Source organism: Chlorocebus sabaeus, chromosome 5 (genome assembly GCF_047675955.1).
Source record: "Chlorocebus sabaeus isolate Y175 chromosome 5, mChlSab1.0.hap1, whole genome shotgun sequence".
Classification (NCBI taxonomy): domain Eukaryota; kingdom Metazoa; phylum Chordata; class Mammalia; order Primates; family Cercopithecidae; genus Chlorocebus; species Chlorocebus sabaeus.
This window is the reverse complement of record NC_132908.1, coordinates 86,616,441-86,634,456: the sequence shown is the minus strand read 5'-3', so window position 1 is coordinate 86,634,456 and position 18,016 is coordinate 86,616,441. Positions and strand designations below refer to the sequence as shown.

Sequence of the window (18,016 nt, the reverse complement as noted above, 5' to 3'; positions counted from 1 at the left end):
CCCCCAACCGGACCCCAAGTGGCTCAGTTACTCTGGGTCTGGTGGAGGCCATGACGAAGGTTGAGTGCTGGAGAGTTGTTGAGTCCGATGATATGCATTTTACAAACGGCAAAAGTTGAACGTGTTCACCCCCAGTTGGAAATTATATTTTTGAGGCTCTAAGGCCAACGTAACAAGCAATTTATAAAATGTACTACAAAGCCCCAGTGTCTGATCTGGCCTAGGTTGAGAGAGAGGCTGAGAACAAATAGTGCCCAGGGCAGCAAGCAGGGCCTCCTCCTACGGCCGCTCACCCAGGACATCTGCAAATGGGCATCCCCCAGGTCCCATCCCAGGTGACCTAGACACGCATCCCCCCACCCCAAGGCATGGTTGAGGCTGACCCTGCTGCTGACCCCAGTGAGTCCTGGAGGTAGGTCATGTGCTGGAGACAGCACAAGGGGCATCCTCACCGAGTCCCACACACCCCAGGTAAGAAAAAGCAAAGCCTCCCTAGTTCAAGGCACCAAAGGGCCTGGAGCTCAGAGCCCAGAAGGGGCCTCCCTAATAAAAATTAGGAGCTACCCAACCCCAGGAAAAGTGTTCATGAACAGGCACCAGGGTCAGAGGCAGCCGCGTGCTGAGGCTTCAGGACCACGGCCTCTCCACAAACACCCCTGAGCCGGCTGGGGCCCTGCAGAGCTTCCCTCTCTAGGACTCCAACAAAAAGGGATCACAGGAACCGAACCGATGACCCAGATACATCCTGCAGTGAGACCACCTCCACCCAAGGACAGGGGCCAGGTTTTTTAAGCCACTCAAGTCCCTCACACTCAGAGCAGTGCTGCCACGGAGCCAAGGTGCAGGCGGGGGTGGGGGGTGCCCGGATGAGGAACCCAGGTGTGAGGCCCCACAGCTCCTCCTCCCCCCTCAGCCACGCACCTGTGGGTGGTGTGGACTTTCCTTTTTAATCCTTTTTAAGGACAGAGCAACAGATCAGCTTCCACCAATCCAAACAGCTGCTTTAGAAACCTGACTCACCCTTGATACCTGGCTGGCGCCCTCCTTTTCTGAATTCTACCAAACCGTGAGGGTTTCTGTGCTGGGCCCAGGCTCCTCTGAGTGACTTTATGGCCACATCAACACGCCTCCACGGAAGGTGCCCCACACAAGTCCCTCTTGAAGTTACACTCATGCCAGCCTCAGCACCACAGGGCCAGAGCCCTGGGGCCTCTCCCATCTAACCCTGGACCCAGGGACTCAGGGTACCCCTCTGTCCACTCCCACTCCCTACATGTGGGCTCAGAGCACCCTGATCTAAAACGCCCGTTCACAGTTGTCGCGTTCTAATTTGTTTTGGGTGAGAGCCCACAGCTGCTTTGCAAAGGCCCCAGGTAAGTGGCAGTCACCTGAATTCCACCCAGCAGCAGGTGCAGGCACCGCCACAGGCTACGCAGAGCTCCCCTGCACAGGCTGCTCCACGTCCTCCTCCTCCTGTCCCCGGTTCCAACCCTTCAGCCCCTCGGGTAGGGACGTGTCCTCCTCCAGGCTGCCCATGCCTTCCACAAACTCCTCATACGTAGACTTCTCCGCAAAGGGCCGAGGGCCAGCAGCTCCACCACGTCTGCCTTCTCCAGGAGCCGCTGGCCCACCTGGAAACAACGGCCCACCTGTCAGACAGCTCTGAGGACACGCTCACAGACCAAACCTAAGCAAGCTCGAGGACGGGTGTGGCCTGACCGTGACCCAACATGGGACCCACGACCGTCTGGGCAGAAGCCACACTCACCTTCTCCACATGCTCCCGGCACTGTGTCAGCAGGTCCAGGGTGCGCTTGTAGGCGACGCTGATGAGGCACCAGACCTCCTCGTCAATGAGCTGGGCGGTTGCCTCACGGTAGGGCTTCTCCACTGGGGCCTCGCCTTGTCGGGGAAAGTCAAAGGACACCTGGCCCAGCTTCTCACTCATCCCAAACTGCACAATCTGCAAGTGCGGAACCCAGGATGAGCCTGCGCCCAACATAGCCTCCTGCAGCCCGCGCTGGGGGACGCCCACCCTTACCTGGGCATACGCACTCTGGGTGACCTTCCTCAGGTCGTCCTGAGCCCCCGTAGTGATCTGCCCGAAGCACAGCTGCTCAGCCACCCGGCCCCCAAGCATCACGCACATGCGGTCGAAGAGCTGCTCCCGGGGCAGGTACTGTGCATAGCCGAGGCCCTTGCCCCGGGGGATGATGGACACCTGAGGCCAGGACACATGCCCTTGTCACCCCAAACACTGTCCCCGCTTCCTCCAGGAGCTACCCCGGAGCGGCCAGGCCACCTGACCCTAGCTCTGACCACAGGTCCTTCTACTGGAACGTGAGAGAAGAGAGCCTGAGCCAGGCCCCCCGTACACCATGGGGATGCCCCGAGAAGTGCACCCGCCTTTGGGGGCTTCACATGGAAACCACCTCTGCTCTGCCTGCCCTGCAGAGGCTCTGGAGGGGCCAATGGTCGAACCCAGAGCTCAGGAGTGACGTGGGTTTAACACTGAGGCTGCTCCCTGGAGTCACATGGCCAAGGCCCCATTTGGAACCCAGTGCTCTTCCTTCCCACCCCAAAGGGATCTTCTGACAAATTCTAGAGCAGTATATTCCTTAAAAAGTTAAAGGGCCAACCCTTGAATGTCCCATGCCCACGTGACCACAGGTTGGCGCAGACGTTCCAGGCCCCAGCCTGCCGGGCAGACTCACTCAGGGTGGGAAGACCAACCTTCAGCAGGGGGTCCACGTGCTCCAGGAACCAGCCCACCACCGCGTGTCCGGCCTCGTGGTAGGCCACAGTCGTCTTTTCACTAGGCTGCAGGACCTGGGTCTTCTTCTCAACACCTACACATCACATTCCCAGGGGAGTGAGGCAGGGCAGGAGTAGGTGGCTGGAAATGAGGTCCCTCCCTCTGCGCCCAGCCGTGTCTGCAGCTATACCTGATCCCCAGGCTTGTCTATACCAGACAGCAGAGGCCAAGCCCCAGCTCCATGCTGCCTTCTGCTCTGCAGTGAAACCCACATCCCACACACCTCACACGAAGCCTTAAAACAGGCCCGTTTGAAGCCAATGGGAACAGCTGCATGTGAAACACAGAAAGGCACCATATCCTCTGGTTTGACTAAAAATGACAGCACAGCATGACAGGACAGAGAGGGATGATTTCAGTGCCCTAACAGCACAGTGTACGGGCAGGTAACAGGTCAAAGGAAAAGCACAGATGGCACAGGCAACCCTCCTCAGACCCCTCTCATCACACCAGGACAGCCCTCAGGAGGCTTTGGCGGCAGGACACGGTGACCACACCTGGAATCCCAGAACTTTGGAGGCCAAGGTTGGAGAAACACTTGAACTCAGGAGACCGAGACCAGCCTGGGCTACATAGCAAGACCCCATCTCTATAAAAAATTTTTTTTAATTTTTTTTTTTTTTTTTTTTTTGAGATGGAGTCTCGCTCCATCACCCAGGCTGGAGTGCAGTGGCACGATCTCGGCTCACTGCAAGCTCCGCCTCCCGGGTTCAGGCCATTCTCCTGCCTCAGCCTCCGGAGTAGCTGGGACTACAGGCGCCGCCACCACACCCGGCTAGTTTTTTTGTATTTTTTAGTAGAGATGGGGTTTCACCTTGTTAGCCAGGATGGTCTCGATCTCCTGACCTCGTGATCCGCCCGTCTGGGCCTCCCAAAGTGCTGGGATTACAGGCTTGAGCCACGGCGCCCGGCCAATTTTTTTAAGTTAAATAAAAATAAGCAGCTTTGGGCCGGGCGTGGTGGCTCACGCCTGCAATCCCAACATTTTGAGAGGCCGAGGCAGGCAGATCACAAGGTCAGGAGTTTGAGACCATCTTGTCTAACACAGTGAAACCCCATCTCTACTAAAAATACAAAAAACTAGCTGGATGTGGTGGTGCGTGCCTGTAGTCCCAGCTACTTGGGGGGCTGAGGCAAGAGAACTGCTTGAGCCCAGGAGGCGGAGCTTGCGGTGAGTCGAGATCACACCACTGCACTCCAGCCTGGGAGACAGAGCAAGATCCCAACACTCCACTCAAAAAAAAGAAAAAAAAAAAAGGGCCGGGCGCAGTGGCTCAAGCCTGTAATCCCAGCACTTTGGGAGGCCGAGACGGGCGGATCACGAGGTCAGGAGATCCAGACCATCCTGACTAACCCGGTGAAACCCCGTCTCTACTAAAAAATACAAAAAACTAGCCGGGCGAGGTGGCAGGCGCCTGTAGTCCCAGCTACTCGGGAGGCTGAGGCAGGACAATGGCGTGAACCCGGGAGGCGGAGCTTGCAGTGAGCTGAGATCCGGCCACTGCATTCCAGCCTGGGCGACAGAGCCAGACTCCGTCTCAAAAAAAAAAAAAAAAGGCAGCAGCTTTAGTGTTTGCTTTGAGACACTCAGTATCATAAGTACTTTATGTACGTTATGCTTCGATAAATGGTTACATAAAGCAGCAGCTAGAACACTCTTCCACCTGACCAACGTCAGCTCTCACAGCTTGGGGTGGACCATGAAGGATGGCTACTGGCCACTTCCCTATTCTCCACCCTCAGAACTGCACCAGGGAGAGCCAGGCCAAGCAAGGCCGTGTTGGCACTGCCTGGTCTGGCAGCCTCCGGAGACCCTTCCTCACAGCTGACTCCAGTTCCCCACGCTGGCCTCGCTGCAGGAGGCTGTGACCCGGCCCACTGTACAGTCTGCTGAGCTGGAGAGAGAGATGGATACCGCTCCCCACCAAGCTGAAGAAAATGCACCGTACGCCTGGGCACAGTGGCTCACACCTATAATTCCAGCACTTTGGGAGGTCGATGCGGGCAGATCACCTGAGGTCAGGAGTTCCAGACGAGCCTGACCAAAATGGTGAAACCCCATCTCTACTAAAACTACAAAAATTAGCTGGGTGTGGTGCTACATGACTGTAATCCCAGCTACTCAGGATGAGGCAGGAGAATCACTTGAACCCGGGAGGCAGAGGTTGCGGTGAGCCGAGATCATGCCACTGCACTCCAGCCTGGGCAACAAGAGTTAAACTCTGTCTCAAAAAAAAAAAAAAAAGGAAATTCACTTTGTTCACTCCTTTCACAACAGTACTGTCCCGAGGCAGCTCAGGAAGGTCCCTACAGCTTCCAGGAGGCTTTTCCCAGGAAATCTCATCCATTCCCCTCAGGGAAGAAAGCTTCTCTGCCCTCCACAGTAGGCATTCAAACCGGGTTCTAATATGCTTCCTTGGGCCTCTGATGGCCTGGAAGGCCAATCCCTTTCAATTTCTAAATGTTGCTCCCAGAAGGGGCATGAAAGCTATTGGTAGATCCCAAGTCCCATATGTTGGTTTTGAAAATTGGTTCCTGCCTGCAGAATTGACTTCTTTTTTTTTTTTTTGTGAGACAGAGTCTTGCTCTGTCACCCAGATTGGAGTGCAGTGGCGCAATCTCGGCTCACCACAACCTCTGCCTCCCGAGTTCATGAGGTTCTCCTGCCTCAGCCTCCTGAGTAGCTGGGACTACAGGCATGTGCCACCATGCCCGGCTAATTTTTGTATTTAAAAATCAAGATAGGGTATCGCCATGCTGGCCAGACTGGCCTCAAACTCCTGACCTCAAGTGATCTGCCTCGGCCTCCCAAAGTGCTGGGATTACAGGTGTGAGCCACTGTGTCCGGCCTGCATGCAGAATTCAAACTGGGGCCAGAGGGTGAGCCTGCCAGGCCCAGAGCTGCAAACACCCCTCCCTCCCCAAGGGCTCCCAGCTCACCTCCGAGGACCCTCTCGATGGCCTGCTGAAAGTGTTTCTCCTCAACAGAAGGACTCAGATGCCGGGCAGCAATCAGGGCTGCTTCATTGCAAACATTCGAAATATCAGCACCTGACCCAGGAAGGGAGAAACAGCCAATAGTCAGTGCTGCTCCTGGCCGCTGGAGTTTGACCCAGATCAGTTTTGTTAAGGAAAATCTCCAGCAGAGAGAACAAGACTGAAATTCAGTAGAGAACTTAAAAGTAATGGGAGCTGTCCACCAGTCACCATTATTTAGCCACATTTTTTGTCAACCTTTATTAAGGTATAATTTATAAACCATAAAATCCACCCATTTTACACGTACACGTCAATGATTTTTTAATAAACTGATCGCGTAGTGCGACGATTGCCATAATCTAGTTTTAGGACATTTCCATCATCTCTGTAAGGTACCCTGTGCTATTTACAGTTAATTCCCATTTCCACCTCTGGCGACCACTACCTCACGTCTGTCCCTACAGATTTGCTATTCTATACATGTTTATTATCATTCTGCACATTTCACATAAATGGAACCATACGCTATGCGGCCTTTTGTGTCTGGCTTCTTGCATTTAGAACAGTATTTTCTAGGTTCACCCATGTTGTGGCATGCATTGATACTTTATTCCTTTTTATAGCTGAATTTGACTACAGTATATGCCACTTCAGCCATTCACCTGCTGATGGACAGACACTAGGGATGCTTCCATTGGAGCAAAACAGCTCATCCCTGCTGAGGGGCAGTCAGAGTCATCCCTGAGTTATCTCTGCTGAATCATCCCTGCTGAGGGACAGCGCTGTCATCTCTGCTGAGTCATCCTTGTTGGGGGCAGTGCTGAGTCATCCCTGCTAAGTCATCCCTGTTGGGCAGTGCTGAGTCATCCCTGCTGAGTCATCCCTGTTGAGGGGCAGTGCTGAGCCATCCCTGCTGAGTCATCCTTGCTGAGGGGCAGTGCTGAGCCATCCCTGCTGAGTCATCCTTGCTGAGGGGCAGTGCTGAGCCATCCCTGCTGAGTCATCCCTGTTGAGGGGCAGTGCTGAGCCATCCCTGCTGAGTCATCCTTGCTGAGGGGCAGTGCTGAGTCATCCCTGCTGAGTCATCCCTGTTGAGGGGCAGTGCTGAGCCATCCCTGCTGAGTCATCCTTGCTGAGGGGCAGTGCTGAGTCATCCCTGCTGAGTCATCCCTCCAGAGGGGCAGTCAGCATCATCCCCGAGTTCTCTGCTGAATCATCCCTGCTGAGTCATCCCTGTTGAGGGGCAATGCTAAGTCATCCTTGCTGAGTCATCCCTGCTGAGGGGCAATGCTGTCATCCTTGCTGAGTCATCCCTGTTGAGGAGCAGTGTCGAGTCATCCCTGCTGAGTCATCCGTGTTGAGGGGCAGTAATGAGCCATCCCTGCTGAGTCATCTCTGCTGAGTCATCCCTGTTGAGGGGCAGTGCTGAGTCATCCCTGCTGAGTCATCCGTGTTGAGGGGCAGTAATGAGCCATCCCTGCTGAGTCATCCCTGTTGAGTCATCTCTGCTGAGTCATCCCTGTTGAGGGGCAGTGCTGAGTCATCCCTGTGGAGTCATCCCTGCTGAGTCGCCTCTGTTAAGGGGTAGTGCTTAGTAATCCCTGCTGAGGGGCAGTCAGAGTCATCAGTCATCCCTGCTGAGGGGTCGTGCTGATTCATCCCTGCTGTGTCATCCCCTCTAGGGGCAGAAGAAAGCAGTCTTGGTAACATTCCAGCATTTTATCTTTGGTATGTAAACAGACATCTGAAGTCAGCCAGAGGAGAGAACAAAAGGAAAGAAGCACATTTTGTGTCTAAGACACATGACACCCTTCAGATGCCTGCCAGGCAAGACCTCACTCACCATTCTGCAGCAGACAAACGTACAGTCCTGTGTGAATACACCTGACCTGACACTAGGCAGGACACTGGGGAGCGTAGGGGATGGGTACCACTGGGGGTGCCAAGGCAGCTGGAGGTGATGAGATGCCACAGCAGAATGTTCCAGGGGTGGCGGGAGCAGATGGGCATAGGTCAGAGGCCGTGGCCAATGGCCGCATAACCATGAGGTATGGGTAAGGAGGACAGGAATCCCCGGAAAAGTCCCCACTCATTCCTGAGGGTGATCCAGCCTAGACAGGGAAATAGGTTTCCTAGGATAGACCAGGATTTCATTAAAAAGAAGAGAGAAAATCAAATGAGCTTCCTCAGCAGGGAGGGCAAGCCCCAGGCGAAAACGTGGAGGGAAGCATCAAGTTGCCAGATCCTCCCCTACCCCCCCCGCCCGATATTAGCTTACTGTCACCTCTGCAGTAAGACTCACTAAGTCTGACTGTAATTAAAACAGAAATTCAAGTGGGTACAAATTAGTTTTGGGGCTAAGAAAACTGATCTCTGAGGCCTCTGAACACTCTCAATAGGTGAGAAGTCCTGCAGACAAGAGTGAGCACTGCCAGAACTGGATGAGAAGGGCCAGTCCCCACTCCCCATGACAAGAAGCAGAGCATACATGGCTCCCACCACAACGGGACGGCACAGCCCCCAACACCCACCAGTGAAGCCTGGGGTGAGCGCTGCCAGCTTCCTCGCCAGGGTGTCCTTATTGAGGCTCTCGTCCAGCTTCAGTGGGCGCAGGTGGACCTTAAAGATGGAGGACCTGCCTTTGATGTCAGGGGGGCCTAATGAAAGAGAGAGAGAGGCACGGGCTCTTGTGCCTTCTGGGTCTTCAGAACAGTCGCCCACAACCATATCACAGAACTGCAAGGACAGCTGGGGTCCCTGTGGAGCTCTCTGCTGTCATCCTCCAGACAGAGCTGGAAGCAATGGCAGAAACCAGCCAGGGCACAGGCACATCCAGTCCCACAGCTACGACACCCCTCAACCCAGGGCCATGCCACTTGACTACACCCCTCAACCCAGGGCCACGCCACTTGACAGCAAGCAACACAAGGGCCACACAGGATTAACGCTTCCTAACAAACACGAGAGGGGAGGTGGAAGGCGATGATGACTGACCATTGTCAGGGTGAAGAGTAAGGGGTAAATTGCTGTCTTCTAAATTATCAATTTTCAATTTTTTCATTTATTTATTGTTTCTGAGACAGAGTTTCGCTCTTGTTGCCCAGGGTGGAGTGCAGTGGTGAGATCTCCGCTCACCGCAACCTCTGCCCCCCAGGTTCAAGCGATTCTCCTGCCTCAGCCTTCCAGTAGCTGGGATTACAGGTGCACGCCACCACACCCAGCTAATTTTGTATTTTCAGTAGAGACAGGGTCTCACCATATGGGCCAGGCTGGTCTCGAACTCCTGACCTCGTGATGCGCCAGCCTCGGCCTCCAAAAGAGCTGGGATTACAGGTGTGAGCCACCACACTTGACCAATTACCAAATTTTTACAGTAGTGAAAAAAAATATATATATATCCCTGTAGGCCCGATTGCACGTATTCTTGCCAAAAAGTGGACTGCCAGGGGCAGGACTGACGGCAGCAACTGGCGGCTCTCACACATTTTCCAGATGTTACATTAACTGCTTCAGATTTACCATCAAAATCTCCTCCAAATACACTGTAAATCACCTAAACAAACTTTGCGGCCAAGGGGATAAAGGCCCAACCCTGAGAAAGGGGCACTCACCAATGTAAATCTGGCGATCAAACCGGCCAGGCCGCATCAAGGCTGGGTCCAGGATGTCAGGGCGGTTGGTGCCAGCCAACACCACGATGTTGGTGGCAGAGTTGAACCCTGGACATGGAAGAAGCAGGTGAGCCCCAGTAGCAAGCCCAATGTGGGCATGGCAGGTAACCAGCCATCCTTCCACTAACTGGGAACCTCACAGCCTGGCTCAGGGGGTAGACAAGTCCAGGGCGTGGGCCCTCCTTATCCTGACTTATTACTGGTTCCTGCAGCCTCTGACACCACGTCGTGCTGGAGTGGATGAGGGCAGGCCAGGGACTGCACAGGAAATGGGATGCCCAACAGAGGGGAAGGGAGGAGAAAGGCTGAGTGCCCCACATCCGTCCTGTCTCCAATCGGTCTCCTCCAGATGTCAAAACAGTCATAATCTAATTAGAATTACTATTGGGTACTAAAGACAGAAAAAAACTTAGGAAATGCTTTTGGTCCGCAGAGAACAGTGTTTAACACAGCAGGCCTGACTGCTGTCCTCAGAAAGGCCTGCTCGCAAGGTCAGTGTCTGGCGCTGAGTCTGGGGGCATTCCCACCATTCCCGGAGATAAACAGCTCCCTGGGCCCAAACACTTTGTGCGCCCCCAACAAAAACCCCAGGAACCGAGTCTCTCCTGAGCTTCCTGGTCAACATCCCACAGGCATGATCACAGCCTGATGCTGGGGGAAGTGAGCGCGTCCCACGTGGCTCCACTGGGGGAGGGTTCAACACTGCACCCGGTCTCCTTGCGACCCAATGCGCCTTCTCCCCTGGCTGATTTGCTGTGTCCTCCTTTAACGGCAGTAAATTACAGCCCTGAGTGCTACTATAGGCCAAGTCCTGTGACTTCTCCTAGCAAGTCACTACACCTGGGGTGGTCTTAGGGACCCAACACGGCCCTGAAGCCAAAGTGAAAATCAAATCTGCCAAAGGTCTAAATGAAAGTTTTTCCAAATCTGAAAGATGGCACAGAACCTGGACGTGCCCGACGAGGCTTTAGCAGGACTCTGACAGGCGACGGTCAGTCACATCTTAGCTAAAGTCACTCTGAGAAGAGACAGGCCTGGGGGTCTGTGAGATTCTGGGTGATGCAGGGGCACCAAGACAAGGCTCAGAGCGGAAGGAGCATGGGTTGTGGACACACCACCCTGTGGGCACCGTCAGGAGCAGCCATGCTCGTCTACCTGGTCCCCCTCCCCAGAGAAGCAGATGTCTCCACACTCCAGAGAACCCCTCTCCATCTGGCGGCAAGGGAATGAACTGCCCCCATCCTATCACGGGCACTGGAGGAGGCTTGTGAATCTAACACAGCTTTCTCCATCACGTTTGCCTGAGAGCAGCCTTCCTTAAAAACAGAATAATCAGTGATTCTCTTCTGGGGGTGACTGTACAGAAAAAGGCTGTGCAGACTGTCCCTAAGCAGCTGCAGGGGAACAGCTGCACACCACAGGCCGGCCGCAGCCTACACACACCGTCCATCTCCACGAGCATCTGGTTCAGGGTGTTCTCCTGCTCACTCTGGCCTCCAAAGTGCCCTTGGCCTCGCTTCCTGCCAATCGCATCAATCTCATCAATGAATAAGATACATGGAGCATTTTTTCGGGCCATTGCAAACATGTCACGAACCTGAAACAGAAACCCACAGAGAACCTGTTTTGCTACTGGTAGGAAGATGGGAATGCCAACTATCCTCCACCCTCTCCTCAGAAACCTCTGACCCATTTTGCCCCGGTGCACCAGCACCTACCACACGTGCCCATGCCCAGGGCCAGGGCCCCACACCAAGCTATTCAAGTTGACCAGTCCTGGTCAAGGCACGGTGCTGAGGCCACCTGCAGCAGGTTCCCGTCCACCTACCCTTGCTGGCCCAATGCCAACAAACATTTCCAGGAACTCGGACCCATTCACAGTGATGAAGGGCACACTGGCCTCCCCTGCAGTTGCTTTGGCAAGAAGGGTCTTGCCGGTACCAGGAGGACCAGTGAGCATTGCTTGCTCCCTGAAACAGAATGGTGACATTGGGCTCTTAACAGGGGAGCAGACGGTACACAGGACAGAAAGCTGCTTACACTGGTGACTTCTGAGACTGACTAAGAAGAATCCCATCAGGGATGGCTAAGGAGCTGGAGGGCAGGAGGGGGCTAGACTTGCCCCCAGCACACTCTGTCCTACCCATGTGCTCCAGGAAAGGCACCACCGTGGCCGCACACACAGCCAGCTCTTCAAGATGGATTCTCACAGGGGATGCCACAGGCAGAGGTAATTTTGGGAAATCACTGTACCTCACACCCAATAACAGGAAAGCCAGATGGGCTCTGACCCCACGAACTCTTTCCTGACATCCACAGCACAGCACCAGGCCTGTGATGTAACACAGAGGCTGACAGAGCCCCCTCTCGCAGGAGCCCCCGCCTGCTGGGAAACGGGGACCAGCACACAGGTGAGGGCCTTTCTTTTTTCTTTTTTTTTTTTTTTTTTTTGAGAGGGAGTCTCACGCTGTCACCCAGGCTGGAATGCAGTGGCCGGATCGCAGCTCACTGCAAGCTCCGCCTCCCGGGTTTGTGCCATTCTCCTGACTCAGCCTCCCTATAGCTGGGACTATAGGTGCCCGCCACCTCACCCGGCTAATTTTTTGTATTTTTTAGTAGAGACGGGGTTTCACTGTATTAGCCAGGATGGTCTCAATCTCCTGACCTCGTGATCCGCCCGTCTCGGCGTCCCAAAGTGCTGGGATTACAGGCTTGAGCCACCGCGCCCGGCCTAGGTGAGGGCCTTTCTTGGTACCTGACTGCCTCACCCACTCCCTCTCTCACACAGACTTTCCCCAACAAATACATACGAAAAAAATTGGCCGGGCGCGGTGGCTCAAGCCTGTAATCCCAGCACTTTGGGAGGCCGAGACAGGCGGATCTCGAGGTCAGGAGATCGAGACCATCCTGGCAAACACGGCGAAACCCCGTCTCTACTAAAAAATACAAAAAAAACTAGCCGGGCGAGGTGGCGGCACCTGTAGTCCCAGCTACTCGGGAGGCTGAGGCAGGAGAATGGCGTAAACCCGGGAGGCGGAGCTTGCAGTGAGCTGAGATCCGGGCCACTGCACTCCAGCCTGGGCGACAGAGCCAGACTCCATCTCAAAAAAAAAAAAAAAAAGAAAAAAACTATAATTTTTTCAGCAGCAATAGACATAAATTAAAAACAAAAACAAAAACGGATGCAGTAGCTCACACTTGTAATCCCAGCACTTTGGGAGGCTAAGGCAGGCGGATCACCTGAAGTCAGGAGTTTGAGACCAGCCTGGCCAACATGGTGAAATCCCGTCTCCACTAAAATTACAAAAATTAGCTGGGCATGGTGATATGTGACTGTAGTCCCAGCTACTTGGGAGGCTGAGGCAGGAGAATGGTGTGAACCCGGGAGGTGGAGGTTGCAGTGAGTCAAGATCGTGCCACTGCACTCCAGCCTGGGCGACAGAGCAAGACTCTGTCTCCAAAAAAAAAACATTCTGAAAGGCAAAGAGAACCACCCACTGCAACACCTGACTATGAGCAGAGGTGGAGCTCCAAAAGCAGCAGAAGGCCCCAGCTCTTCACGTCCGTCACACACACCTGTTTCCCGGCCTCATGCTCACCAAAGTGGAAAACAGGTCTGTCACCTCCTGGCTTTGCCCCAGGTTCACAGTGCTTGGCAAAATCATTAATTGTTGTTTGGAGCAAACTGTCCAGTGAATGCCCACCCCATCGCGAGGTGCTGGGGGTGGGGGTGCAATGGCACTGCAAGGATCTGGGTGTCCTCAGCTTGGTCCAAAGCCCAGAGGTGATTTAAAGGGTGTGTGAATCGAGTTTCTGTGAACGCAAATATTTCTGGGAAAAAAATCCATGGCATCTGTCAGGCCCTCAAAGAGTCATGACCCCAAAATGGCACCAAGAGATAAACTTGCTCTGTGTGCCCAGCAGCCAGATCTGGCACCCTGACCCACACCACCCACAACGCGCTGACTGGCTGGCTGCACACACCTAGCCGTGGTCCTGCTGCACACACCTAGCCGCGGTCCTGCTGCACACACCTAGCCGCGGTCCTGCTGCACACACCTAGCCGAGGTTCGGCTGCACACACCTAGCCACGGTCCGGCTGCACACACCTAGCCGGGGTCTGGCTGCATAGACCTAGCCGCGGTCTGGCTGCATAGACCTAGCCGCTGTCTGGCTGCACACACCTAGCCGTGGTCCTGCTGCACACACCTAGCCGCGGTCCTGCTGCACACAACTAGCCGCTGTCTGGGTCATGGGCTTAAAAGAGGCAGCTACATCTGATCCCAAGCCTGTTCATACAAGTTGTACCTGTTGTTCTATGTAATAAGTATTAAACAAACTAATAAAACAGGAGTAAGAACCTACGCTGACCCACAGCCATCTCTGGCTTTGACTTGGAGCTCCCAGGATTACTACATTTTCTAAAATCAGTACCTTTGGAATTTTTGCTCCCAAGTCCTGATACTGCTTGGGATTCTTCAGGAAATTCACAAATTCCATGATTTCCAATTTGGCTTCTTCGCACCCAGCAACATCTGCAAATCGCACATCGATGTTGCTCTTTAAGATCTTGGCTGTTGTCTCACCAACACTGAAGAGGCCCCCTCCTCATCTACTGCGCCTGGCTCCCATAGGGCCCCTCCTGGCAGCATAGAGGAGAATGCCAACCAGGAGAAGGTTGGGCACCAGGCTTCGCAATAAAGAGCTGGAAAATCCAAGAGAACTACTTGTCACGCTCAGGAGGTCAGAAATAACACCTTTGTGCCAGGCACGGTGGGTCACGCCTGTAATCCCAGCACTTTGGGAGGCCACCGTGGGAAGATCTCTTGAGCCTAGCAGTTCAAGACCAGCCTGGGCAACATGGCCAGACTCTGTCCCTATAAAAAATATAAAAATGGCCGGGCGTGGTGGCTCACACCTGTAATCCCAGCACTTTGGGAGGCCGAAGCAGGTGGATCACCTGAGGTAAGGAATTCGAGACCAGCCTAACCAACCTGGTGAAACCATCTCTACTAAAAATACAAAAATTAGCTGGGCATAGTGGCGTGTGCCTGTAGTTCCAGCTACTCAGGAGGCTGAGGTGAGAGGACTGCCTGTGCCTGGGAGTTCAAGGCTGCAATGAGCCATGATTGCACAACTACACTCCAGCCTGGATGACAAAGCAAAACCCTCTTAGAAGAGACCGCTCTAGGACTTTGTTTTGCTACACAAAAGGGCGCAGGTTTTTTTCCTTTTTTTGAGATCGGGTCTCACTGTCACCCAGGCTCCTGAATAGCTTGAACCACAGGCATGCGTGCCACCACACCAGATATTTGTTTAACTTTTTATAGACACGCAGTCTCGTCTCACTACATTGTCCAGCTGGTCTCGAACTGCTAGTCTCAGGTGATCCTCCCTCCTCAGCCTCCCAAAGTGCTGGGATTACCTATGTGAGCCATCACGCCCGGCCCTCGTCCTTTTTTTTTTTTTTTTTTTTTGAGACGGAATCTCGCTCTGTCACCCAGGCTGGAGTGCAGTGGTGCGATCTCGGCTCACTGCAACCTCCGTCTCCTGGGTTCACACCATTCTCCTGCCTCAGCCTCCCAAGTAGCTGAGACTACAGGTGCCCGCCACCACGCCCGGCTAATTTTTTGTATTTTTAGTAGAGACAGGGTTTCACCCTGTTAGCCAGGATGGTCTCAGATCTCCTGACCTCATGATCCACCTGCCTCGGTCTCCCAAAATGCTAGGATTACAGGAATGAGCCACCACGCCCAGCCTCTTTTTTAAAAAATGTGTCAAAGTCCGTCCAGCACTAGGCCTCTCCAGTTCTGAAGGCTCTAGTCACAGGCATTTCTATCTCCCTGATGTAACCTGTGGCTGGCTTGGTGGGGCAGGGAGGGTGACCAATTCTACCACCCACCACCTCCCCCACCCGGCCAAGCAGCCCTGCTAGAGCTTACACCACATCTCCCCCAGGAGCCAGGAGGTGCCTCCAGCAGACCCAGCAAGGCCTCCTGGCATCTAGGGCCAACCGGGCTTGTTTGATCAGAGGAAGACACCAAATGTCTTCCTGCTTTATTTTTTATCTTTGCTCTTGCTCTTCAGAGGCCATCCCTTCTCCAGTGGCTCTGCAGTCCCTTTCAGCCCCACATACAACCAGGCATTCCCGGCAACTCAACAAGCAAAGACAGAACCCAAGTCAGCAATAAATAGCACCTAGATGACATCCAGGAGCTCCAGCAGGAGACCGCAGGCCTGAGCCCTGCCACTAGAATCTGAGAGTTAATCTCCAGATTTCTACCTGCCTCACCTTCTCTCACCCCACTGCGGCCCCTACTCTGTGCTTAAACATATGTCTCAAAGAAACCACCAAAACCACTACAATTCCAATTTTTACACCCTCCTGGCTAAAGCTGGTACTGGATTTGTACTCTCTCGGTTCAGTTTTCAATTCTGGGCAGAAGGGCCGGAGAAGACAGAGCAATGACATCCCCAGGATGTAAACATGAAAACAGGATCCACACTCAGCAACACTGACTTCTGTGCTGAGTCCTAGGATGCACAGAGTATTTCATCTGGTCTTTGCCCTCATGTCCATAATTACTTTAAGAACATACAATGCAGTGGAAATCCAAGATAACATGAGAACCATGGGAAGCTTAGAATGACCAAGTGTCGGGCAGGTGCGGTGGCTCACGCCTGTAATCCCAGCACTTTGGGAGGCCGAGGCGGGCAGATCACAAAGTCAGGAGATCGAGACCATCCTGGCTAACATGGTGAAACCCCATCTCTACTAAAAATACAAAAAAGTAGCCAGGCATGGTGGCGGGCGCCTGTAGTCCCAGCTACTCGGGAGGCTGAGGCAGGAGAATGGCGTGAACCCAGGAGGCAGAGCTTGCAGTGAGCCGAGACTGCACCACTGTACTCCAAGCCTGGGCGACAGAGCGAGACTCTGTCTAAAAAAAAAAACAAAACAAAAAGAATGACCAAGTGTCAGGTACTACACAGGATGACCAGGTGTCAGGTACTACATAGGAGCTGCAGAGTTGTATGCAGGGACCCCCAGCACCTGGGAGGATGGGTCAGGACTGCCCAACAGGGAGCCTGGGGAAGTCACAGGTGCACAAGCCCCACCTCTGGACATTAATTCGACAGTTCTGCAGGAGTGGCAGGTAGAAATGACAGAAGAGCATTTTGACACGGCTCCCGTAGTCATCCTGCTGCACAGTCAATTGTGGAAGGCTTCCTACAGGACTTCAGAGAATTTCTGCTACAACGAAGACACTCAAACGACTGGTTTTCTTTTTTAAGGCTGCGTAGCCAAATAGTTCCCTGCTTCAATTCTCTTCTCATGAAAAACAGAGTAAAAAACATATATATATACACATATATACACACACACCCATATATAAATGAAAGTATATATATATTTACTACAAGCATTGATTATAGATGCTTATAAGTTCGAGAAACACATTCCAAAACAGGTTAAACACTGCATTTTTGTTTTGTGTTCAAACACAGGCCCTTCACCATCCTCCTTACCCGTCACTCTCATTGGTGTAGACCACTGCTGCCTGGTTGGGGGGCTCGATCCCCAGCTCCCACTGAGCAGACTCCAGGTTCCGCTCAAAGGTGTCAACACTGCCAATGTTAAACCACACGAACTTCTGCAGAGAGCAAGAGCAAGCTTAGGGTGCATCACTGTGTCCCACACTGAGCCCCACCCTCACACATGCACCTCCCACTGCCTCTTCTCCTAGCCTTAATCTCCACAACATGGACGGGGCCTGCGCCGAGGCTAGCTCCAAGGGAAACTATACTAACAGCAGAAGACTCTGGTTTTGGCCCCACGAAATTACAGTCTTTAAGTTCTAGACAAAAGTGTAAAACGTCCAGCGACTGCTGGGGTGTGCCCTTGTCTCTTTTTCTTTTTGAGACAGTCTCCCTCTGTCACCTGGGCTGAAGTGCAGTGGGATGATCTTGGCTTACTGTAACCTCCACCTCCCGGGTTCACGCAATTCTCATGCCTCAACCTCCCGAGTAACTGGGATTACAGGCGCAGGACACCATGCCTGGCTAATTATTGTACTTTTAGTAAAGATGGGGTTTCACTATGTTGGCAAGGCAAGTCTTGAACTCCTGGCCTCAAGTGATCCGCCCACCTCTGTCTGCCAAAGTGCTGGGATTACAGACATGAGCCACCATGCCCAGCCGTTCCTTTTTGCTTTTTACTCTTTTATTTTTGTCTCTTCTCTCCCCACAATCCTCGGTAAGTTGTTCTCAGACACTGCATGGCAAATCTGAATCCTAGTTAGTCTTATAAGGGCTCCTGTCCTACTTGGAAAGCTTTCTTATTGATACATGCCAGTGAGAAAAAAAATCACATTAAAGAGTAGTTGATGGATACTAAGGGAGTATTTTACTGAAAAAAACTTATGTCTGGAGTACTCAGCCTCAAACTCACCCCTCACCTCAGAAGAGGTCCCAGAGGCAGGAATAACACGCACAAACTGTTTGTTCACGACTTCCAGCCGGTCCACCTGGGAAAAAGAAAAAAATAATCAGC

The 18,016-nt window shown here is 53.2% G+C and overlaps 1 protein-coding gene across 1 annotated transcript in view; it reads right to left on the bottom strand.

The window, feature by feature from the left end:
* Positions 1-124: 124 nt before the first annotated feature.
* LOC103233501 (mitochondrial inner membrane m-AAA protease component AFG3L1-like) overlaps positions 125-18,016 on the bottom strand; it is a 29,703-nt gene continuing 11,811 nt past the window's right edge. Inside the window, 13 exon segments of the mRNA XM_038008068.2 lie at positions 125-1,455; positions 1,457-1,589; positions 1,592-1,631; positions 1,769-1,963; positions 2,042-2,221; positions 2,734-2,849; positions 5,756-5,866; positions 8,326-8,451; positions 9,406-9,513; positions 10,909-11,062; positions 11,294-11,435; positions 16,993-17,117; positions 17,922-17,990. Of these exon segments, the coding sequence (XP_037863996.2) occupies positions 1,326-1,455; positions 1,457-1,589; positions 1,592-1,631; positions 1,769-1,963; positions 2,042-2,221; positions 2,734-2,849; positions 5,756-5,866; positions 8,326-8,451; positions 9,406-9,513; positions 10,909-11,062; positions 11,294-11,435; positions 16,993-17,117; positions 17,922-17,990 (1,629 nt within the window). The 3' untranslated portion in view covers positions 125-1,325.